This window comes from Dermochelys coriacea, chromosome 25 (genome assembly GCF_009764565.3).
Source record: "Dermochelys coriacea isolate rDerCor1 chromosome 25, rDerCor1.pri.v4, whole genome shotgun sequence".
NCBI classification, from domain to species: domain Eukaryota; kingdom Metazoa; phylum Chordata; order Testudines; family Dermochelyidae; genus Dermochelys; species Dermochelys coriacea.
In genome coordinates this window covers 1777703-1801207 of record NC_050092.1, presented here as the reverse complement: position 1 = coordinate 1801207, position 23505 = coordinate 1777703, and the positions used below count along the sequence as shown (strand labels likewise).

General features: G+C 48.7%; 2 protein-coding genes and 1 long non-coding RNA gene across 5 annotated transcripts; 2 read left to right on the top strand and 1 right to left on the bottom strand.

The window, feature by feature from the left end:
• Nucleotides 1–3128: 3128 nt before the first annotated feature.
• Nucleotides 3129–6475, bottom strand: LOC122457506. 2 transcript variants are annotated; one of them, XR_006277065.1, is made up of 3 exons: nt 6329–6475; nt 4577–4715; nt 3129–4146 (listed from the first exon to the last, which is right to left on the bottom strand). It is a non-coding gene; the product is annotated as an uncharacterized LOC122457506 (long non-coding RNA). The 2 variants fall into 2 exon arrangements; XR_006277066.1 differs by having other exon boundaries at nt 3129–4137.
• Nucleotides 6283–10972, top strand: CD320 (CD320 molecule). 2 transcript variants are annotated; one of them, XM_038384440.2, is made up of 6 exons: nt 6283–6420; nt 6842–7159; nt 8162–8206; nt 8319–8396; nt 8865–9013; nt 9471–10972. In XM_038384440.2, exons 1-5 carry the CDS (start codon nt 6351–6353, stop codon nt 9008–9010), a joined length of 657 nt encoding a protein of 218 aa, XP_038240368.1. In that variant the 5' UTR covers nt 6283–6350; the 3' UTR covers nt 9011–9013; nt 9471–10972. The 2 variants fall into 2 exon arrangements, with proteins under 2 accessions (XP_038240368.1, XP_038240369.1); XM_038384441.2 differs by lacking the exon at nt 8162–8206.
• Nucleotides 10973–14918: 3946 nt separating this feature from the next.
• On the top strand, nt 14919–22637 carry LOC119848512 (potassium voltage-gated channel subfamily V member 2-like). Its single transcript, XM_038384472.2, has 2 exons — nt 14919–16181; nt 21444–22637. Exons 1-2 carry the CDS (start codon nt 14919–14921, stop codon nt 21714–21716), a joined length of 1536 nt encoding a protein of 511 aa, XP_038240400.2. The 3' UTR covers nt 21717–22637.
• The last annotated feature ends 868 nt before the right edge of the window (nt 22638–23505 follow it).

Here is a 23505-nt window from a genome sequence, read left to right as displayed (position 1 = left end):
AAACAGATTCAATCCTGGTCACTCCTGGAATGAATCCTCAAAACACAGGTCATGTACAAATTAGAGCTGGTGATACTTCCCTCTGAATCATTATTAAAACAGTGGCTCAGTATGGTGCCAGAGGGTGCAGTTCTGCAAAAGGTGCCATAGTCGGAATGAGACTTACAGCTCTGAGCTATATGCAGTGTTGTAGCCATGTTGGTCCCAGGATAATAGAGAGAGAGAGAGAGAAGGTGGGTGAAGTAATATCTTTTATTGGACCAACTTACTGAGGGCTTGTGTACACTTACAGCGGTGCCACTACCCCTATGACACTGTAGTGCTTAGTGAAGACACTACCTATGTTGACGGGAAAGCATCTCGTGTTGGTGTAGGTACTCCACCTCCCCAAGAAGTAGTAGCTATGTCGACAGGAGAAGCCCGACTGTTGATATAGCCCTGTCTAAACCAGGAGTTAGGTCAGTATAAGTATATTGCTCAGGGGAGTGGAAAATCCACCACCCTGAGCGACTTAGTTATACTAACATAATTTTGTAGTGTAAACCAGGGCTCAAAGTGTCACAGCTAAATACAAGATGGAACAGATTGTTTGTTTAATATAAGTAGTTAACACATTGCAAGGGACCATTCAAGGTGAAATAGCCAGTAAAAACAACTCCAGACATAGGGAGAAAAGGAATGAGGTGTGGGGCTTGACTAGAATTTATGTCCAGTGATCTGATTGGTCAAACTCCAACAGTTTTAACTTGTTACTCACTTCTCCTTTGAAGAATTGTTATGTACTATTGCTAGTGTACAGTCTGTTTCATTCTATCTTAGAATAGTCAGGCTGTTTCCTATAGACCAGGAGTTCTCAAACTGGGGGTCAGGACACCGCAAGGGGTCACAAGGTCATTACATGGGGGGGTCGCAAGCTGTCAGCCTCCACCCCAATCCCTGCTTTGCCTCCAGCATTTATAATAGTGTTAAATATATTTAAAAGTGTTTTAATGTATAGGGGAGTTCACACTCAGAGGCTTGCTACGTGAAAGGGGTCACCAGCATAAAAGTTTGAGAACAAGTGCTCTAGACACTGTACTGCACTATGGTACCCTAAAGGATGAAGGATATTATTGTGCATAAATGATCATACTTGACCACCGTGGATTCGCCAAGCAATCCAGCATTTTTTTCACTTTCCCCAGGGCTGTGAAAAGTGGTTGTTCCACTCACCAGTGCTGGCTGCATCTCAAGGACATGAGAAAAGCTAATGATACGTCTTCATTGCACTTAACTTGGGTGATGGCACCTGGCTTAGCCTAGCCACACTGCAAATACATAATCAAGTCACTGGGTCCACAGTGGTGTTGCACTCACCTGTGTTGGTAAGACTTCTGGAAGACACATCCCATGATTCTTTGTGCTGCAGTAAGCCAAGTTGCTCTGATTCTGTCAGTGAATTATGGGAGGATGTCTGCCCTTTTGGGCAGAGGCGGGGAGGGATTGTGGGAAGGTATTGGAGAACTGCCAGCCCTTGAGTGGTTTAGCCTACATCCTCCCTGTAAAGTGGGTGGGTTACCAGCCTGAGTGAAAACGGCACTCAGGCAAAAAACCACACTCCCAGCTGGGCAAGCTAGCTTGGGTTGAAAGCACAACCAAACTAAAGTGAGAGGGTATTGTGTGGGGAAAGGAGGGAGTGTTAAGGGCAGGACCCAAGTAAGAGCTGAATTTCTGGACAAATGCACCAAAGAATCAATGATCTACCTGAGATAAATCAATATTTTTGTCCTCTGGAGAGAGGACCTAAATTCCCTCAGATTTCCACTACATCTTCAACAACCAGAACCTGTCTCTCAAACTCTTTGTAGAACTCTGCCATGCCAGCGTCAGCTTCCTGGACACCAGGATCCGCTTCAACAATGGAACCCTATAGACAACTATATACAAGACATCCACAATCATCTTCATATATATACCTTCACATATCCGGTAACCATCTCAAACACACCAAGTTGTCTTTTATCTACAGATAAGTTCTCAAATACCAGGAACAGGCCCCCCAAATAGCTGGAGAGAACCTGATGGGAGAAAAAACCCACCGACCCTCACACCCCTGGCTATCACATACCATTCCACACTGGAACCCAGATGGGGTACAATTAAACAATCACAACCCATACTCAATGGGGATCACATCCTAAAATAAATCTTTCCCAAAGCCCTTTTCTGGCCTTCAGTCAATCTCCAACTTCACCAAACATCATCAGAAGCAATCTCCTCACAGACCAGGACACAGGAACTTAAAATGGCACCAGCCCCTGCCAGAACAGATGCAAAACCTGTAGACCTATCCGCTGTGATGATCAGTATCACCACCCCCAACGCACCTTTCAAGATCCATGAATCCTACACATGCCTGCTATTCCAGTATGTGGTGTACTTCATCCAGTGCACTAAAAGCCCCACTAATGACTATGTGGGTAAAATGAGACAATCACAATACTCTTGAATGAACTCTCACAGAAAAATAAGACAAAAATACCATAACATGCTTTTCACAAAGAGATCACTCTATATTTGCAAAAACAACGAGGAGTTTGGTTTCACCTTAAAGATTACCAGATTTATTTGGGCATTCTATATTTGACCTTAGTTCTCATCTTCAAGGGCAACTTGCACAACACCTTCAAAAGGTGAGTCTGGGAGCTTAAATTCATAACTTTTAGACGTGTGTAGTTGCTGGTGAGTATTTGCTTCAGGTTGGGGGGCTGTCTGTAAGCGAGGACTGGCCTGTCTCCCAAGGTCTGTGAGAGTCAGGGATCGTCCTTCAGGATAGGTTGTAAATCCTTAATGATGCACTGGAGAGGTTTCCAACGTGAAGCTGCAAAACTGGAATTAATTTGAAAACTGGATACCATCAGATTAGGCTTACATAGAAACTGGGAGTGGTTGGGTCATTACTAAACCTAAACTTAATTTCCCCAATACTAATTTCTCCCTAATGTTCTCGCACTTTCTTGTCAACTATCTGTAATAGGCCACTCTCTTACCACTTCAAAAGTTATTTTTCCTCCCTTTGTATCCTGCTGTTAATTGATTTATCTCATTAGACTGATCTCACACTTCATAAAGCAACCCCCATCCTTTCACATATTTATACCTGCTCCTGTATTTTCACTCTATGCATCTGATGAAGTGTGTTCTAATCCACGAAAGCTTATGCCCAAATAAATTTGTTAGTCTCTAAGGTGCCACAAGGACTCCTCGTTATTTTTATGTATACACTAGCACTTTTATCCGTTGGGGTGGGAAAAAAAATCTCACACACACCCTGGACTGACAAAAGTTTCACTGACAAAACCCTGGGGTGGACAGGGCTATATTGGCGGGAGAGCGTCTCCCACCAACATATCTACTGCTGCTCGTTGGGGGTGGTTTAATTATGCCAGTAGGAGAGCTCTCTCCCGCTGGCACGCAGCAGCTGTGCAGGAGATCTTACAGCAGCACCGCTGTGCTGCTGTAAGATATGTAGTATAGACATAGCCTCCAGATCTGAAGACGAGATTGATGTTGCTAGGGCTGCAGAATGTTGTTAAGGCTGGTAAGTTGTTACTGCTGCCAGTTTTGCTGTTCTAGAAGGTCTGATGTCAGCTGTAGTAGCAGATCTCAGTGTTACTCATAAAGAAAGACCACAAGCTCGGTGGCAAAAGTGCTTGGCCAGGTTTACTGTCGACAAAGCATGGTAGTAACAATGTTCAATGGTTCAGTGGTTACAGGTACTCTAATATGTATGCCCGCAACAATGGTACCTGCTCAGTCAGTGCCCCAGGATGCTGTCCCCTTGGCAAGTACAAGGTTGCCCCTCCTATGAATTCTCCTTTTATACATTGATACAAACAGGTTATGTATTACAATCTAGATGTTATGGCTGTGTTTTTGATAAAGTAGAAGCAGTAGGCAAGAGTGCTTTTTTCATCTACTTTTGTCAAGATGTCTTTGACTCTTCATCTTGGAAGTGATCTCACCAGCAATGTCGTGCCTTTCCCATCTGTGCATCAGAAGCATATTTGAAGTCTTCTGGCCCTTTTGTTTCCTGGTTGCTGTTTTCTTCATTTTGATAAACTGTTGTTCTGTCTTCTCTGGTTCTTTTCTATCCACCTGCAAAAACTGACAGTTTTCCCTTGCCAGCTTCTGAACTAGTTCAATCCGTCCAATGTCATCTCTTTCCTGGAGCTTGCATAAAACCCCTGCCATGTTGTTAGTTACCACCCTTATCCCTGTGCCTGCTAGCCTGAACAAAACATCCCCATCTATTATTCTATCATCCCATCTTTATCTTATGAGAGGTGTGTTCTTGTACCATCTCTTAGAAATGCATTTCTGTATTTACTTGTGATGTGCATGTTTTTGTACCATGATCTCCAGTCAGGAATATGCTTACTTGGTGTTGGCTAATACCTGGAGTGCTGTTATTTTGCCAAAAAGTTACATTAAAGTTACAAGAAAGTTACATTAAAAGATGGCCAAGTTGTGTTGTAGGTCAAATATGAGACCTTGCTGCATATCTAGGAAAAAGTATTTTTTTATGACAGGGTACCTTTTAAGCTCATCGTAGTAGCCTACCACTGATTAGATCTAGCAGTGTCTGGGCCTCGTTGCAGAGCAGTAAGCTGAATTTGCCTTCTCTGAATCCTTTGAGATTTTCAACTGGAGATGGGATTCTTAGTCATAAGATTCTGGAAAGTAGAGATCAAAACAGATTTCAGCTCATCATCTAATGCATTTGGCTTCTATTGTCTTTGGGACATTATTCTGCACCTTGATATACGTTTCACACTGTCAGGAAGATTTTTTTCCCCCTGATATTTATATTTATATCTAACTTGCCCTTTAGCTTTATCCCATTATATATGTTAGGTGAGAAAAGTTAAACATGAAGCAGTTATGCCAACCGAACCAAAGTCAGGCCAAGAAAGGCTGCTGGGAAAGTCTCTGAAAGGAGAATGACGAAATACTTGTTTCAGGTAGAGAAAGTGAGAAAAAGGGGAGGCCTGCATTCCTGCATTATTGTACCAGATGTTCTGAAAATGAGATGGAGACACACTGTCTCCACTCCCTGTTTTTGTTTCATGTATGTTTCTAACTCCTCATCTCCGGTTTGACAACTGAATTAATAAGAAAGTTGGGGGGGGGCATAAAAACTTGCAAAAAGCTATATACGATAGGAGATAGGGATGCATGCACGATAAAGGACCTTTAACTAGCAAAGGGGGCGGGGGGGTTGGGCTATTTCATGAATAATTTGTGACGCGACGGACCTGTCTATAAGAACCTATTAGTTTTGCCTAGGAGCAAGCTGGTTCTCTTTGGAGACGGGCTGCTCTTTATTGTTGTGTGCACTCTTCAATAAAGAACTTATACTTGGCCCTTGCTGGTGTTGCCTGTCTCTCTGCGGTCAGACAACGAACCGCGCCGTCTGGGGTTCGAGTCCCTGACATATAGATAGCGTGAGGGTCATTCCTGTTTGCGGTACTAAGTGTATCCTGGGCTGAATCAACTCAAAAGCAGTAGGGAGACATTTAGCCCAAATATGGTGTTAGAGTTAACAAAAAACACCATGTGTTACTAATATATACAACTAAAAATTAAGTTTTAAAGAAAGAAGGCTTTCAAGCAAATGTGGCAGGGCTAGCTGCTGAAAGGGAAACTGTTTAAGTGCCCTTTTGCCTTGTTTCCACACATTTCCCCTAGCTCTCAGCAAAGCTTTTCTCTCGGTGTATTGCTAGTTTCTATTTTCCTTTAGCTTCCCTCCCAAACCCAAAAAGCGTTCTGGGAAAAGAGCCGTGGTGCCTTAAATGACCCCCAGACAGAGGGGAGTGGGTTGAGGTTGAAGGTTTAATGCTTGACCCGGCCTTGGGTGTGTGTTGGGAAACGTAAGAAAGGGCGTGAGAGCCAAAAGGCCTGCCGGAATGCAGCTGCCCGGAAGCCGTGGCGCCTCGCCCCGTGGCTGGCAGGCCCACGTCAGGTGCAGCCACAGACACTGCTGCCCGCCACGCGCCTCTCCTGCAGCGGCCGGACCTGCTGCTTCCTTCTCTCGTGCAGCGTAACCCGCAGGCGGCCGCTGAGCCGGCGCCTCCATGGCTGCACCGCCCAGCGGCGGCAGGGCGAGGAATTCCTTTGCACGCGCCTCTCGGCTCACCTCGTGCGCATGCGTTGTGTGTGTGTGGGGGGGGGGAGGGGGGAAGCAAGCCTCGGCTCCTGCTCCGCGCATGCGTCTTCCCCGAACTGTCCCTTTATGCCTCTGATGCGCAGGCGCCGCACCTCCAAGCGCGGACGCGCTGTTTCTGACCTGAGCGGTCGATACAGGCGGCATGTGGGCGCTCCTCGCGCTGCTCCTGAGGCAGTTAGTGGCCGCGGGGCTGAAGTCGCCCGCGGGGAACGGTGAGGACCCGGCACGGGCACGGGCACGGGCGGGGGGGCACCGTGACCGTGACCGTGACCGACCGCACTGCCGGGCGCTCACCCTCCCTCGGCGCCGGTCGTTCGACACCGGCCCCGCCTCTCAGAGGCGCCTATTGGTCCCGAGCCGCCCGGGGTCATGTTCTGCCCCCTCCCTATTGGTCGCCGCGGGCCCCGCCCCTTCGCGTCGGGGCCGCGCGCCCGGCTGAAGCTTCTCAGCGCCGGCCGCCGCCGCCGCCGCCGCCTGTGCAAGGGCTGGGCCCGCCCCGTGGGCTCGGCCGAGGGCAGGGCAGCCGCGCGGCTCCGGGCACTGGGCCTTGCGACCCCCCGCAGCGGGGCCGGTGCGAACATGCGGGAGCGGGCACCGCTGGGCCCGGCTAACCTGCTTCTCCTCCGGCTTCAGCGTCCGTCCTGCCCTGCAGCCCCCGCGCCGGGCCGTGCTGGACCTCAGCGCACGTCCGCAGCCTGCCCCAGGAGCGGTTCTGCGATGGCCGCTCGGATTGCCCTGACGGCGCGGATGAATCCGCAGAGGCTTGTCAGCACTGGGGAGTCCCGCCAGCCCCGGTCTGCCCCTGCCTGTTCCAGTGTGCGGAGGGGGCAGAGTGCTTTCCGTCCGCGTGGGGCTGCGACGGCCACGCCGACTGTGAGGATGGGCAGGATGAGCGGGGATGCGGCCCGGACTCCCCGGGGGCTTCCTTAGCGCCGAGCACGGCGAGGGCAGGTGAGAGGTGCGGTGAGGCCGAGTGTGCTACAGCCAGGGTGGGCTGCGGCCGGGTGGGGTGCGAGGTCCCGCAGGTTGGGAGCCCCGGGGGGGGGTGCTTGGGCAGGTGGGTGGCTGGGATGGATGCGCTGCAGGGGATTGGGAGGAACACAACCAACGTTTAAATCTTCCTTTAGTCTGTAACCTTATATCTGTTACCCGTGACACCAGGGATTCCTGCCTCTTGGACAGCTGAGAGAAAATTAGGGCTGGTGTACGCTGGGAACTTCCAGTGGCATAGCTATGGCTCTCCTATCTCTGAGAAAAGGAGAACTTAGTCTCTAAGGAGCCCCAACAAATTTATTTGAGCATAAGCTTTCGTAAGCTACAGCTCACTTCATCGGATGCATTTGGTGGAAAATGCATTCCACCAACAAATTTTTCCACCAAATGCATCCGATGAAGTGAGCTGTAGCTCACGAAAGCTTATGCTCAAATAAATTTGTTAGTCTCTAAGGTGCCACAAGTACTCCTTTTCTTTTTGCGAATACAGACTAACACAGCTGCTACTCTGAAACCTATCCCTGAGAGACATTGCCATGCTGACCGAAGCCCTGGTGTAGACAGCACGAGGGAAGGTGAATTACTTGCATTCACAGGAGAACCCCTCCTGTCACCGTAGGTAATACCTGCTCTGAAGCGCTACAGCACTGCAGCTGTGCTGCCACAGGAGTTTCAGCCATACCCTGAGTTTTCTCCATTTTTTTTCCTTGGTTAGTTTCTTTTATGCCTGTGACAGTGCTGTGTGGCAACCTCTTTGCTCCCACACCCGCAATCTCATCCTTTCTGGTCCTCCCGGTCATAGAGACAAGATGAGTACGGTTATCTGTATATTACCTCACCCACCTTGTCTTAGTCGGTTTCTCTGCTTTCCCTCTACCCCAGTAGTCAGGGTCTCTTAGTTCCTCATGTGGGCTTTTCATACAGCAATAAGGCAGAGAAGACTTTTTTTTTTTTTAATAGGAAAATCTGGTGGTGAAACCCCCAAAATTGGCAAGGAAACTGAAGGTGAGGTGCAGAATGGGAACTGCTTTGAACCCCTTTTTGAGTTTAACTCAATCTCAATATGACAGTGACCTTTGAAAGCCCAATTATTGAGTGCCCTTTGCTTTCGTTTCAGAGAATCCAACGATCTCCAAACCTGGGAAACTAGTGTTGTCTGAGACTCAAGGCACCTTGTGGGTGATAGCTGCTTTTGGTATGTGAGAATCCAAAGGGTGCTGCAGAACTGATGTTGGCTTTTGCCCAGTAGCATTAATGAAAATTGAACTCTGCTCATATCGGATTGGATAGGATGTGGTTCATTCAGTAATGGCTGCCCTAGGACTTTCTCTAACCACTCTCGCCGCAGTGTGGCTTAGGCCAACAGTGGCATGTTCTAGGCATCTTGTCTCAAGGGCTTAGCTGGCAAAGTCCAAGGTTCTAAATTTCCAGCTTTGGGAAAAGGCACATTATTTCCTTTTGTTGAAAACGGAGTCCCACTGCTTGGGACTTGGCACTAATCATCCCCCCAGGGGACACAGCCGCACTTCTTACTGTTTGAGTTATTGGTTTGTCTGTCTAAATGCTGGGGCACTAGTATAGAGCAGCTTAGCCTCAGTGCTGCTGCCTAGTTCAGGGGCAGCAATCACAGCAACTCATTGCCAGTGTATTCTTCTCTCTGCAGTGCTCCTTAGTGTGCTGGTGGCTGCAGGCTGCTCTGTTAGATGGGGCCAATTCAGAGCAAAGAACAACTTCTCCACCTTCAGCCTCGAGAAAGCTTCCAAAGAACAGCTGGTGCCGGATAGGAGACCTTCAGACTCATTTCCCTGATAGGTATGTCTCCCACTCCGCACTGGAGCCAAACTCCTCTGTATAGGGAGGGAGAGGGGGTCCCTCCTCCATGCCGAGCTTTCCTCCCCTTCCAACCCCTTAGCCTTCCATTAGCTCTCTGGTGGAGTCGAAATCATTTCCTACCATCCACTCTGCAGTGAGTTCCTTCCTCTGCGTGAGGGACAGGAAAGGAGTCTCCCCCACACACAAACCCAGCTTCTCTGTGCTGGGAAGACTGCTGGCATCTCTTTCAATGACTGGCTTATTGCAGTGGGGAGATAATTGGGGTTGATGAACCCAGAGGAAGCTCTGAGTCCCTAGACACTGAGGGACTGCTAATTTTGGAGCTTTTTACAATGGATGGCTTCCCCACAAGCTTTGAAAAAATAAAATGAAATAAAAGCCTTTGGTACAGAGGATATTAAATAACCAGGTGTATTGGTTTTTCTTCATCTTTCAGGAAGTTGCAGTGCTGCGAGATAGTGAAATGGGACCCAACTCCGTGGTCCTCATCACACTCCCTCCAAATGCTGATTGTCACCCAATCAAACCCCAGAAAACTTGTCCCAGAAATTGTGCAATCACACTGGAGCAATCAAGGACTCTTCCTTTGGCACAAGGAGCTTAGATTGTGGGATTATAGTGGCCGTGGGAAATCAGAAATGACTGTCACTTGTGCTCTAAAATCAACCCTACAAGAATGTGATGGAAACACTTGGAATGTCAGAATGGGTCATCCATTATCCCCCATCCTAGAGACACGCACACAAAATGTGGGTTATTCCACAAAATGCTTCTTGCTGGAATAGCTCTGGACAGTGCACAGTGTAGCCTCTGCAGTACATTTTGCTTCCACGCCCACCCAAGAGTCCATTGAAAACTACCTCTTCCTACCATGCTGTATCTTGCCTTTAAGCAGAGCCGTTTGCTCCTGTTCCAGGGCAGGCCGTTCCATTCCACACACCTATGTGGGGCAGAGCTCAAAGTGACGTGGGTGTATAATTTATATCCCTGAGGATACTGCTCATATTTCTAACCCATTAGCTCAAACTTCACATACCAGAAGTTCTTAAAACATCATTTGATTGCAGGAGAACTTGCAAGGAGATGTATTACTGGAGAGTCTCCTGTATGCTTCGCTTTGCATTAGGTCACAGCCTGTGCAGCAGCCCATAGGCACAGCACAGGGCATTTAGGACCCGAGTGTCATCAACTCCCAATGCAGTCAATGCAGGAGGTGCCCTAAGCTCCTTGCAGGATTGGGCCTGTAGTTTCCACTTTGACACTGAAATCCCTGGACGTTGCATCCTCTGTGCAGTCAGAAGAGTTTATTAGCAGATGTTTTAAGTTTTGACAGACATCTGGACCCAGCTTTGCTCTTCACTTTTACCTGTGAGTAGTCTTGTTAGCGGCAGTGTGTCTCCATTTCAGTTCTTGGTCTGTACAACATTTTTTTGTGGACTGTTATTTAATAAGTGTAAAGCACTAATACTGTAGAGGGAACTAGTGTTCCAGTATAGAAACGTGGTGCTGGTGGAGGGCGAGCACTGTCTTGTCCCTTGACTCCATTGTTGACATCCAAGACCTGTTATATTCTTTGCACAAGTGCTTGCTGAATATGCACACATATGGCAGAAACTTGCTGCCCTATTGGCTGAATGTGGTGCCTTAAAGGTGAGGATTCAGCTTGCAGGGCATACACTCCAGCCAGCAACCTGAGAGGGCAGGACTCTCTGGGGGTTTGTATAGTGGGTGCATGTGCATGCATAACATGAGAGAGAGTTTGTAAGAGGTATGACATATTTAGAATCTTGGCTCTTCCCAGTACTGGAATAGAGCACTAATGAGAGGCTGAACCCCTGAGGGCTCAGTGTGCTGTGTTCTGTACAATGGACAAAAAAACACAGTTGGCAATTGGGTGGGTGCTGAATGACAGTGGGGGAATTAAAGATCTTTAGAGAACTTGTGTGGCTTCCTGGATTTTGTTTTGAGGGTCATTTCCATTATTGTGATTGATTCGATCACTGCTCAGCATTCAGACAGACAAGCGTGTGGACAGAAACATTCCAATACCAGGTTTCAGAGTAGCAGCCGTGTTAGTCTGTATTCGCAAAAAGAAAAGGAGTACTTGTGGCACCTTAGAGACTAACAAATTTATTAGAGCATAAGCTTTCGTGGGCTACAGCTCACTGCATCGGATGAAGTGAGCTGTAGCTCACGAAAGCTTATGCTCTAATAAATTTGTTAGTCTCTAAGGTGCCACAAGTACTCCTTTTCTTTATTCCAATACCAAACGCAGAGGATGGCTGAGTCCGCAGTGCAGCACAATGCTTTTTTGGCAGGGAATGTGACCATGTCACTTAGTTTGGAGGGTTAACATTGATAGCTGCTCAGGAGTTAAGGAAGGATTTAGCTAGAGGGTGGCAGAAGTAAGTTCTGTATGCAAGTCCCAACATGGGGGAAAAAGCACAAGGCCAAGAATAAGCAAGAGAAATACAGGGAGCAGAGAGGTTTGGCTGAAGCAAAGGGAGCAAAACAAGGAATGGGGAGATGCAGCCAGAGCTTTGGGCAGAGGCACAATTGTGCATGACTGTGAACGTGGTAAAGAGTAGCTCAGACTTGAAGCATGAGGCAACAGTGGGCTAGTCAGTAGCCAATGAAGGGGTTTCTGCCTGCTGGGGGGGGGAGTGAGAAGTGAATTGGGTGTGGCAAAGAGGAGGAGGTTGCAGTCATTGAGACAGTGTGAGCTAGGCCTGTGAGAATGCTTTACCATAGCAAAGGAAAAGAAGGGTGGTATTTTGAGGAATGTGGAAAAACTTCAAGTGCAGCCAGGAGTTGGTAACTGACTGGATACATCAGGGATGTTAATCAAGCTCCCACTTCAACTCCACGCATTAAATGCAAAAAGCTATGACCTGTGGAATAGGACTGCACGGTTAAATATCTGAAAGTGAGGAAATGCCTATGTTAGTGCACCATTAGCTCTGCCCACTTGTGTCTCTGTTGTTCCCATACAGTCTGTTGGTTGTGATCATGTGCCATCTCTCAGATAACACAGTGCAACATATCGATTTTTCTACAATCTTAGATGCACCTACCTATCCTGCATCGTTACTGCTTATGTCAGTTTTAATTGTCAGTCATAATGGTCTGGTCCATCTTTATGATTTTAGGCTGTGATTTTCATAGATTATAAAACCAGAAAGGACCATTGTGATCAGCTAGTCGGCCATAATACAGGCTAAAAAACTTCCCTGCGTTAATTCATACTTGAACTAGAGCAGATCTTTTGAAAAAACTTCCAATATTAATTTAAAGATTTTCAGCAGGGCTGTTGATTAATTGCAGTTGACTCACATGATTAACTCAAAAAAATTAACTACGATTAAAAAATTTAATCATGATTAATCGCACTGTTAGACAATAGAATACCAACTGAAATTTATTAAATATTTTGGATGTTTTTCTACGTTTTCAAATCTGTTTATTTTTGTTACAACACAGAATACAAAGTGCACAGTGCACACATTATTTTTGATTACAAATATTTGCACTGTAAAAATGATAAACAAAAATATTTTTCAGTGCACCACAGTACTTGTATGAGGTGAAATCTCTTTATCATGAAAGTGTAACTTACAAACGTAGATTTTTTTTGTTACATAACTGCACTCAAAAACAAAACAGTGTAAAACTTTAGAGCCTACAAGTCTATACAGTACTACTACTTGTTCAGCCAATTACTAAGACAAACAAGTTTGTTTACATTTACGGGAGATACTGCTGCCTGCTGTTTATTTACAGTGTCATCTGAAAGTGAGAACAGGTGTTCAGCTGGCACATTTGTAGCCCGCGATGCAAGGTATTTACGTGCCAGATATGCTAAACATTCGTATGCCCCTTCATGCTTCGGCCACCATTTCAGAGGACATGCTTCCATGCTGGTGATGCTCGTTAAAAAAACAATGCCTGGTTTCCTAGCCTTTAATCATGCATGCAGCCTCAGGGGGTTAGGTGCCTGACTCTCATTGGCATTCAGGGGGATTTGAATATCTAAAGGCCGGATTTTTAAAGGTATTTCAGCGCCTGAATATGCAATTGATGCTTTTGAAAATCCCTTTATACACCTAAATACCTTTTAAAAAAATCTAGCTCTGACTCCATTAGACCCTTTGAAAGCCCCTTAGCTGTTTTAAATTATAGCTTCTCTCTAGTGTATATTAAAAAATTTTGTTTGGACCCATGAATTTTAAAGATGCCCGTCAATTTAGGATTTAAGTGTGAATACAGTCATTCAAATTCTCAAGAGATATTTGGCAAATTCAGAGGTAAGTTATTTATACCAACTCCCTTTCAGACTCCTTCAGAGCTACTTACACATGTTTATAGGAGTCTGATGTGGCCTACCTTGTGTTCTGGTTCTCCATTGCTGTGACCAGTGTGTTTTCATTTACATGGTGCGGAGTGGTATACATTTGTGTAAATGACTACACAAGGTATAGGGAAGCAAAGCAGGTTCTCTGCTACCAGAAGAAAAAGTAATTTAAAGCAGGGTTAGGGCTAGTTTAAGTTCCACTTCCTTACATCTTCAAACTCCTTGGCTTGCAAGTTACACCAAATGTGGGATTCCTTTAGACTTTCATAGGGTAGGTGCAAGTAGGTTTAAGGGGTGGGTGTTTCTATGCCAGTGTAAGGGGCTCTAACTCACATGCCACCTCTGAATATGGCACTGTGCATCTAGAGGAAGTCTAAGTAGGCAAATCCACGGAGTTATTAGACCCAGTTGCTTCAATCCAAAAAGCATGGTGGTCTTAGCACAGTCACTAGCTCAGGGTTCTGAGTGTATTATAGTAGCAAGAGACAATGGGCTCCATGCAAAGAGGCATCAAGTCATGGAGCAGGTAGCTCCCTCTGTGCAGCTCTGGGCACTTGATTACCAGAAAGTTATAGACAATTTATAGTTTTCAGAGAGGAGCCACAGGAATGTGTGAGAGATGGGAGGAGGGCTGGATATTAATAGAGCATTGTGAAGTGGAAAGGGCTAGATGCTGGAGGAAGACAAACATTAATTAATTAAGCCTCTCTGAAAAGTAGGTCAGCACCAGTATTCCCATCTGACAGAAGTGGTGGAAGCCCTCTATCACTTGAACTGTACAAAGCATCGAGCAATGCTACAGGGAGTGCCCTGGACTGGCTTGGAAATGGACTAAGAGCCAATAGGTCTCTTCCATCCCTAGTCTATGTGTTGCAATGACACAGAAAAGTGATGGCAGAATGGAGGGGTAGTGATTGCTTTAAAGCACAGGTGCTTGATTAATGAATAAATCTCAGAGCAGTATCTCAGCTGGGGGTGCCCATGGAGGTTAAAGCTGGTAGAAGTTCCCAGGCAGTTCTATTCCTGTTGACTCCTTGGCACTTGAGACAGTAGCAGGAGTTAAATGACCATGAGACAGGTCATGTGCCCTTCAATTAGGTTCAGAAACAGAAATGATAAATGGTTGTCTCCCTACCTGAAAGTGGGCTAGTTTGTGGGAGAAACAACCAGCTTGGAGGCAACAAGAAAAAGAATGAAAGAAATGCTTGTATGGAAATAGTTCCTTATATAAAGGGTTAAAACGTCAATCTTATTATTGTCTTAAGGAGCTAGAAATTAGCTGCCTCCGGCCTCCGCAGTATAAGCCCAGTTGCTCAGTCTGATAAGCAATCAGCTTTGTCAGCCCAGCAGGGCAGGGGATCAGCACATGAAGCGCTGATGCAGATTGTGCCCATGGAGGCTGAAGGTGGGGTGCTCTTGATAGCCTCTTTACAAATATAGGGAGCTTTTCTTAGCACATGCCTAATGGAAGCATTACCATGAAATCAAAGCTGTCAACCCTCAGGCTGTCATTTTTGGGATCTTTGATGTGAAATGCCGGGTACCATGAGGCAACTGGGGAAGAGGCGTGCAAGCCTCTCTGCCAGTCTGAAAATTGGGGACCACCATGGGTGTTGTCGGACCCCAGAGGAAGAAGAGGTCTTCTTCCCGTTTGCACAAGACTGTCTGGTGAAGCAGTGGAGCTCCATGCACAATGTGACTGAGAGGAACCAGGAGAAAAGCAAGGCTCCTTCCCGACAGAGCAGATGCTTCCTCAACATCAACGTTGGGGGCAAATCTTTCCAGATCGCTTACAAAATGGCTGCCCGTTACCCCATCACCAGAATCGGGAAGCTGGCCATTTCCACGGACCCCATGAAGAAGCTGAAACTTTGTGATGACTACTCCGTGCAGAGGAATGAGTACTTCTTCGACCGAGACCCTTTAATCTTCCATTACATCTTCCACTTTTATCGCAGTGGGGTCCTGTGGATCATGGAGGAGCTGTGCCCCACTAACTTTGTGGAGGAAATTGAGTACTGGGGTATCCACCTGAAATATTCCCAGCAGTGCTGCCGGATCCTGTTTCAGGAGAAGCAGGATGAGCTCAAAGAGTACCTGAAAATACAGCGGGAGCTGGAGGCAGAGCTAGAGCCCATGGAGCGGGAGGAGCACTTTGAGGGCAAGTGTCTGGGGGAGTTCCGGAAAGCTGTCTGGAACCTCATTGAGAAACCCTACTCCTCCGTCCCTGCTAAGATCATCGCTGTCATGTCTAGCTTTTTTGTGCTGATCTCCATTGTGGGCATGACGCTCAGCACAGTGGAGGAGATGCAGTACAAGACTGGGAAGGCATTCATGGAGCAGCTGGAGACCATCTGTGCCATCTTCTTCACTTCCGAGTACCTCATGCGGCTCATATCCACGGCCACCTTTCAGAAGTTCCTGCGGGCAGCGTTCAGTGCCATTGACCTGGTGGCCATCCTGCCCTTCTACATCCAGATTCTCTTTGAGCACCTGGATGAAGGGGATGCACTTTACCACGAGGAGCGGCACAAAATGGAGAGTGTGGGCAAGCTGGGGAAAGTCCTGAAACTCATCAAACTCATGCGGATTTTTCGCATCCTCAAGCTGGCACGCCACTCCACTGGCCTGAGGGCCTTCGGCTTCACCATGCGCCAGTGCTACCAGCAGGTGTGCTGCCTCCTCCTCTTCATCGCCCTGGGTGTTTTCACTTTCTCTGCTTTGATGCACTCCGTGGAACATGATGTCCCTGGCACCAACTTCACCAGCATCCCTGATGCCTGGTGGTGGGCAGCGGTAAGATGCAGTCAGCCCGTGTAAAGGGAAATGTGTGGGAGGGGTACACATGGGCAACTGAATCTGCTGGGGCTGAGCTCAGTGCCATAGGAACATTCACCAGCTCTGCTGGCCAGGAGTCAGAACCATGCCTGAGTCTCCCCCAGTGGAAGCAGTAACTGCTGGGCTCAGGCCTGAATTCAGAGGCTGCCCCAGTCCCTGCTGACTCGGGAGGGGAAAGTTGGCGACGGGAGTATGGCAGTGCAGCACAGTGAGCCCCTTAGAAAGCTGCATGGGTCCCAAAACAAGCCTGGCATCAGGGAGTGAGACACCAGGCTTGGGGGCTCCTGCCTCACAGCATAGGACACTAGCGATGGTGTAAGGGATACCAATGTGGGGACAGGCAGATGGACCTGGCTCTGTGGCACAGCACTTCAGAGAACTAAAAGACAGTGAAGAGCTGTAGCTGAGAACCAAACCCTGGTAGGGCTAGAGTCTAACCAGGCTGATGTGAGCCAGGAACTGCTAGCCTTGTGCCAGGGAGCAAAGGACACTCATGCCCCAGGCACCAGGACCATCTGTGCAGCACTGGGAACATGCAGAGCACCATGTCTAGTTATTGGTGTAGGATGCTAAACCCTCAGGATCCAGGGACAGTGAGCATCTGTGACCGGTGCTCATGGCTCCCATTCACTAGGGCACAGGGAAGGGAGTTCCCGCACGGCGTACAGCGGGAGGGATGGGGCAAGAGGGACACACACAGCTGTGCCTGGGATCATGTTGGAGAGGAGAGCTGTGGAGGGGGAGGGTATACCCGGATCAATGCCAGAGCTGGTGGCAGGGTCGGAGGGCATGGAGATCAACTATAAAGGGAAGGGAGTGGAGCATGGGGTTTAGGTCATGGCTCCTGCAGGGAGGGGCACACAAGTCAGGTTGTGACCTGGGTGTAAGGGAGATGCACAGATCAGGATCCTGGGGACTGAGGAAGGTACACGGATTTGTCTGGGGCTCATGCAGGGGAAGGGAGACACATGGCTCAGTCCTGGGCTCATAGGGCCTAAGAGAAAGATGCACAGCTGAGAACCCAAACACATGGGTCTACAAACAGGAAACAGATTGGCCTGGGGTTTGTGCAGGGGGAGAGCAACACAGGTTGACCCTGGGCTCGTGGTGGGCATGAGTGGAGAAATCATTCTGGCCTGAGCTTGGGTGGGGGAGGAGGGGCCCAGACTGGGGCATAGGGAAGGACTCTTGTATTGATAGAAGTTGTCTCAGGTCCAGTGGGGGTGTTTATGGAACCTTGTGTGGTGTGGGGGTCACACCAAGTTGTGGCCAGTGATTCCCGTGCTAACAATCACCATTGAAAACCCGCTAACCTTGTATTAACACACAGTGGGAAGGAAATCAGTTAAAGCACTGGATACTGAAGGGTTAAGCAGGGCTTTCAATAGTTTGCCTCATTCCCTTCCCTGCAGGTGTGTGGTGTCTTTTCTCAGGGAGAGCCCACAGCTTCGAGCTCTCTTTAGATGGTATGGGAAGTTCTTGTGGGGAAGCACATTGGGTCAGAGATTATTCTGAATTGCTAAAGTCCACTCTTGTCTCTTTCAAAACAAGAACTCAAAGGAAAAAGAAAAGATACAAAGGCTCAGCTCAGCTGCTGGGAGAATTACAGCTGTAGTAGCATGCTCCTATTAAAACTCTCAGAGCTGGCAAACTTTTACCAGGTTTGGATTAAAGGGATGTGGAGAGCTGGCCTTGCTGGCCATGGGCTCCCAGTCCAAGGGGCTGCTGTCCTGGCCAACTAAACCAGATTTTGATTTGACAGAAGGAAAGAGGCGGGGGTGGAAAAATTCCTCACCAGTGAGTGGGTGTGATCAGGAATCTCAGGTTCACAGCCCTGGAGTTAACCAGACACATGCAGTGATGGCATCTGAATCTCTGTGCTGGGCTGGTCAGGACATCTGTTAGGGTTAGCAGAGTGGAGGCCCAGGAGTATTATGGTCCATTCTGGGTTCCACGGGAATGGCTGATGGAGCTCACTCCTTGCCCTGAAGCAAGAAGTCTACTCCAGCCTGTCAGGCCAAGCTTCAGCAAGCGACCCTCTGAAAATCCATGTCTAGAAAAGTCTAGGTGGCAGCAATCTCACCACATCCAAACTGCACAATCAAAACACAAAGCCAGTGATTCTATTTATGTTCCTTTCCTGTTGTTGGTTTGTTTTCTATCATTCTAACACCATCTTGGTTGGTAGGAAAATAGTAATTTTGTGACCTTGCGAGTAGCCTTGAAGACCCCCCCATTGAGTTACTTTATCTGAAGCACATCTACTTTGTACTGAACTCCTGGGGCCTGGATTGCCAGTGCCCTGCCATTGCTTTGTGTAGCCATTTATTCACACCAGGGCACAGTGTGTGTGAAACTCTGCCCTCCTGATCTGGAGGCATCTGTCATGCACCTTTCACTGCCATGAGCGTTGACACAAGGGGTGGGAGACGGGTGGGTGGGAATCAGCCCCCATGTCTCCTAGAAGCATTTGTCACCATTCACCTGATTTGGGCAGTTAAGGGCTTGGCTACTCTTGGAAGTTGTTTCTGATTAAGGTGGAGGGTCAATGCAAAATGCAATAACTGTGTTAGTGCATTCCAGAATAAGAGTCTACACATGGAGCTAATCAGGAACAACTCCTTCCTGCATGTAGACGAGCTGGACTTAGACATTTGCAGGACAGAAGCTAAGAAGGGGAGTGTTGGTGTAGCCATGTTGGTCCCAGGCTATTACAGAGACAAGGTGGCTGAGGTATTATCTTCTATTGAACCAACTTCTGTTGGGGAGAGAAACATGCTTTCAAGCTACACAGAGCTAGACCAGAAGAAGACCAAACTAACTAAAAGTTTATTAACTAGGAAAAATAAATGAGAGTTATTTGCAACGTTAAACCAGATCAGCATACACACCCAAGTGAGATACAGGCAGGTTTCAGAGGGTTTCAAATGACCACAAACTTCTGTAGTAAGCAGACTCTATGTCCTTTGCGGCTAATCCAAGTAAAACAGGTGAGGACTCCTTGCTTATGCTTAGAAATCTTGCCCCTCAGAGTACAAGCAGCATAGGAATCCAGTTTCTCCTTGTCACAGATTTTTATTGCTTCTTTCCAGTGTCCAAACTGATAGAATGAGTGTTGGTGCTTGACTCTTCTTCATGTGAGTGGGGAGGGCAGTCAACAAAGTCTATGTCCTTTTGATGTCTTACAATGGCTCATTTGGTTTCAAAGGCCCGCTTGTCTGTAGGCCTGTCACTGTACACCAGTGGTCCCCCAACTTTTTACCTCATGCCCCCTCTTACCCCGGTCCATGGCCCCCTTCCCCCAGGACCAGGAGTGGGGCCACAGCTCTGGGAGACGGAGGGACCTGGACTGGGATAAGGGGGCCAAGGCTGGGGCCACAGCTGGGGGCAGGGGCAGGAATGGAGCCCCGGGTGCAGGGCCAGCAGCTAGGGATAGAGCTGGGGCCAGTAGTGGAGCTGGGTGGCACTCCCTCCCTGTCCCCTGTGGGGGCTGGCGCAGGCCCCAGACACACACCCATATATAAAAGATTGTTTACACAGTTTCAGGGCAACTGGTCCCTCAAGGTCTTCTACTCTTAGGCTTTTAGCTCCCAGCCATCACCTCTCTTGGGAGGAGACCTGCTTCTCCCTCCTGATTGGGGTATTTCCAGGCTACACAGTTCTCTGCCTACACTGTGATATCCCCAGCAAGCCAGACTGTGCTTTGTTTTCTCTCCAGAGGCTATGACCAGTGTTTTGCCTGCAGTCACAAGTTACCACATAGCTCTTTCTAAGCAAGCACCTTTATTCTTATGGTGAAAGCATTACAGAGAAAACACATTAAATACAGTAGAAGAACCTACACGCATCCTGAAAAGCTTATGAGAGATCATTCCCCAACTCCAAACACGGCCTCTGGTGGGAGTCAATGCTTCAAACCCCATGGCTGAGTTTTCCCCATGGTTACAACTTCATAACTGTCTTGGATTCAGAACCAGAGCACCGGCTAGGCAGTTCAGCCATTTCTTTACACAGCTTGGCCTTTGAGCTCCAGTCTCCAGGAAAAGGTAACAACAAATAATCACCCTCTCCTTAGGACATAGCTAAGTCCGTTCTGGCCAGGCACATTTTCAATATAGTCCTTTGAACTCCTACGTCTCACATCTGTCACATCTCCCCCTAGAGAGATTACATCCAATCCTGGCCATCCTAAAACAGAAGCCATTCAGTTAATACAATGGACCCCAAACATACTTAAACTTAATTGGATAAAGTTTCCCAAGGATAAGCAGGAAATTGCCATACCTGTCACAGTTCTGATAAAGAGCACGGTGATCAATTGTTCTTCATGTCCACCGAGAGAAGGACAAGAGGCTTTGGCTTGGTTTACAGCCAGGGAGCTCTAGGTTGGAAATTCAGAAAAACTTGCTAACTCTCAGGGCGGGTAAGCACTGGACCAGGTTATGAAGGGAGGGTGTGGAATCCCTGTCACTGGAGGGTTTTAAGAACAGGCTGGACAGACACCTATCAGGGATGGTCTAGGTTTACTCAATGCTGCCTCAGCACAGGGGGATGAACTAGATGACCCCTTGAAGCCCCTGATTCTATAAATATTAGCACTCAAGAGATTTAGCCTTTATCCTCTTTGCAATGTGGGCAGGTTACCAGCCTGTGTGTTCCAGCTAGCCCAAGTGTGAGGGGTTTATGTGTGGAGAGGAGGGGGTTAGGGACAGCATCCAGATAAGAGCCCACCTAACTGAAGTGAAGACCTTCCCAGGAATTTGGGTCAGAGATGGGGAACTCATGGATTGGTGAGCAGCTCTGAGGACAGAGGGGGTGACACATGGGCTGATGCCTGGACTCCTGGGGCTGAGAGAGACACTGGTCTGGTGTTGTGTTCAGGTGGTGGGGATGAGGGTGACGTGGGATAGTGGGTGTGAGAGGGACAGGCAGGCTGGGGGGAGGAGTGACAGGGTGAGGCGGACCCTCAAGCTGGTCGCAGGGTTGGGCCTAGGGGAGACACCTGGAGTGGTGCCCAGCTTGGGTGAGTGTGGGGAGAGGACCCTGGCGGGCTGTGACTCAGCTGTCAGGTGCAGGACGCAGGATCAGGCTGTGGCAGTGGGGGTGGGATGAGTTTCTCAGTGGTGGGGCCTGGCTCAGAAGCTGAGCAGGCCCAGAGGAGCTTGCTGGGATGTGAGCTTGCAAGGGGCTGATCATTTCCCTCTCTCAACCCCCGTCCAGGTCAGTCTCTCCACAGTAGGCTATGGAGACACCGTGCCTGACACTGTGCTGGGCAGGATAGTGGCATTCGGGTGCATCTCCTTCGGCATCATCCTCAACGGGATGCCCATCTCCATCCTCTACAACAAGTTCTCCGATTACTACGCCAAGCTGAAAGCCCATGAGAACGAGACCAGCCTCACACTCAAGTTCACCAAGAAGATTCGCTTTAAGGAGCGAGCCCTGAAGAAGCTGGCTGAATGCTGCAGTGGTGACGCCCACATCCACCGCTGAATGGGCCACCCCACAGGTCATGTGCCTAGGCTACTCTGAGCACCCACCAGGCCACCTGACCTCCCACCTAGACACCTCCCCCACCAGCAGGGCCATCCAACATAGCTACTCCACCCACCACCCAGCCCGCCCGACCCGGGTAACAGAACTCCCAACCTGACTACCCAACTACCTCCGCCCCAACTTGGTCACCAGACCTCCCAGCCTGGCTACCCCATCTCCAGCCTAGACACACACACATGAATACTCCACCCTGCAACTAGGCCATCCATCCGGTTAGGCTAGATACTCAGGCCCCTTGCCCAAGTAGGCCTCCTGGAACTGTCTGCCTACTTCCTTGGCCTGGCCACTTCACCTCCAGGGGACATGCACATTTGCTGTGAGGGAGATCCTGGGATGTAGGAATGGGTGAGTGAGAGCCGCAGGTTAGGCTGGCATTTGCAATGTGACACGGCTACAAAACTGTCCAGACTGTTTGTAGGGAGGCGACTGAGCCTCTGCTGTGACCTGCCTGGAAAGCCGCGCCCGGGGACAGGCTGCCAGTGGGGCAGGAGCTCAGAGAAGGGCAACAAAACGGACCCGGGGCTGGAGGAATGGAATGTGGGACACAGCTGCAGCTGCCTGGTTTGGCTCAGGGAGTTGCACAGGAGCTGAGAATGCTCTCCAAGCATTGAGAGGAAGCAGGGAATTAATGTAGCTCACGAAAGTTTATGCTCTAATAAATTTGTTAGTCTCTAAGGTGCCACGGGTACTCCTTTTCTTTTTGCGAATACGGACTAACACGGCTGCTACTCTGAAACCAGGGAATTAATGTGACCCCTGGGAGAGAGTGGGGCACAATTAGGCTGAATGGAGGAACATTCCCCAGCAGTCAGATGTATCAGGCTGAGACCTGGTCACCCCCCAGGAAAGCGTGGAAGCCCCACTGCTGCTGACACAACTAGATGAGACAAAGCCAGGTAGGATATGCTGCCAAGGGCCCCAGGGGCTGATGGGACATCTAAGTCTTTTCTAGCTCTAGTGCCCCAGCAGAACCCAATGGACTCCACTGAGAAATCATGTCTCTTCCTCAAAGAAGCTTTTACAATTGGAGTGCCGGGCAGGCGCACGACATGGCCCCAGCGTCAGCCCAGCCCGAGCCTGGTCCATGGCACAGGGGAAGAGCCGCAGAGCAAGAAGCAGGAGGGGACCAGGGGGCGCAGTGTGGGCAGGGCCATGTTTGGCTGTTTGGGGAGGCTCAGCCTCCCCCAGCCTATGATACTCACTGCCCATGCTGGCAGGGGCAGTGGTGGCACCTGCTGAGCTCTTCGGCAAACTCACTTTTTGGGGACCGTTCTCACGCTGCTACTCCTTTGGCTCCTGGGAAATCTCCCTGCTGGAGAGCTGAACCTGAGACTGCAGCAGCAAGAATGTCCATCCAATAAAACAGAATGGGACAGTGTGTCATATTCACTGGCAAATGTCTCTGTGCCTGTACCAGGGAGAGCAGGTTGGCAGAGCCAGTACTGTCTTTAGATTAGCCAGGGGAAGCTGTTTGCAGACATCGGTCATGAGAGATTTTGCAAATTTGAACATAGATTCCCTTCATAGTCTGCCGTCTATGGATCCTGGGCTGAATGTTTTACAAGGTACCCGCTGCATTCATGGGCAGATCTCGTCTTTTGGTGCAAGAATCCAGTGATCTGTCTGTGTGCAGGTGTGTCTGTGGGTGTCTGCTCATGCTTTAAACTCTTGGTTGTGCAGACTCAGCTGTCCTTATGTATCAGTGTGTGAGGGCACTCAGCTGCAC

Excerpts from the sequence above, each read along its gene's own strand:
- CD320 (XM_038384440.2), top strand. The coding sequence starts at position 6,351 with ATGTGGGCGCTCCTCGCGCTGCTCCTGAGGCAGTTAGTGGCCGCGGGG. Across the intron at positions 7,160-8,161 it reads GCCGAGCACGGCGAGGGCAG|GAAAATCTGGTGGTGAAACC; the intron begins GTGAGAGGTGCG and ends TTTTTTTAATAG. Across the intron at positions 8,207-8,318 it reads AATTGGCAAGGAAACTGAAG|AGAATCCAACGATCTCCAAA; the intron begins GTGAGGTGCAGA and ends CTTTCGTTTCAG.
- LOC119848512 (XM_038384472.2), top strand. The coding sequence starts at position 14,919 with ATGCCGGGTACCATGAGGCAACTGGGGAAGAGGCGTGCAAGCCTCTCT. Across the intron at positions 16,182-21,443 it reads ATGCCTGGTGGTGGGCAGCG|GTCAGTCTCTCCACAGTAGG; the intron begins GTAAGATGCAGT and ends ACCCCCGTCCAG.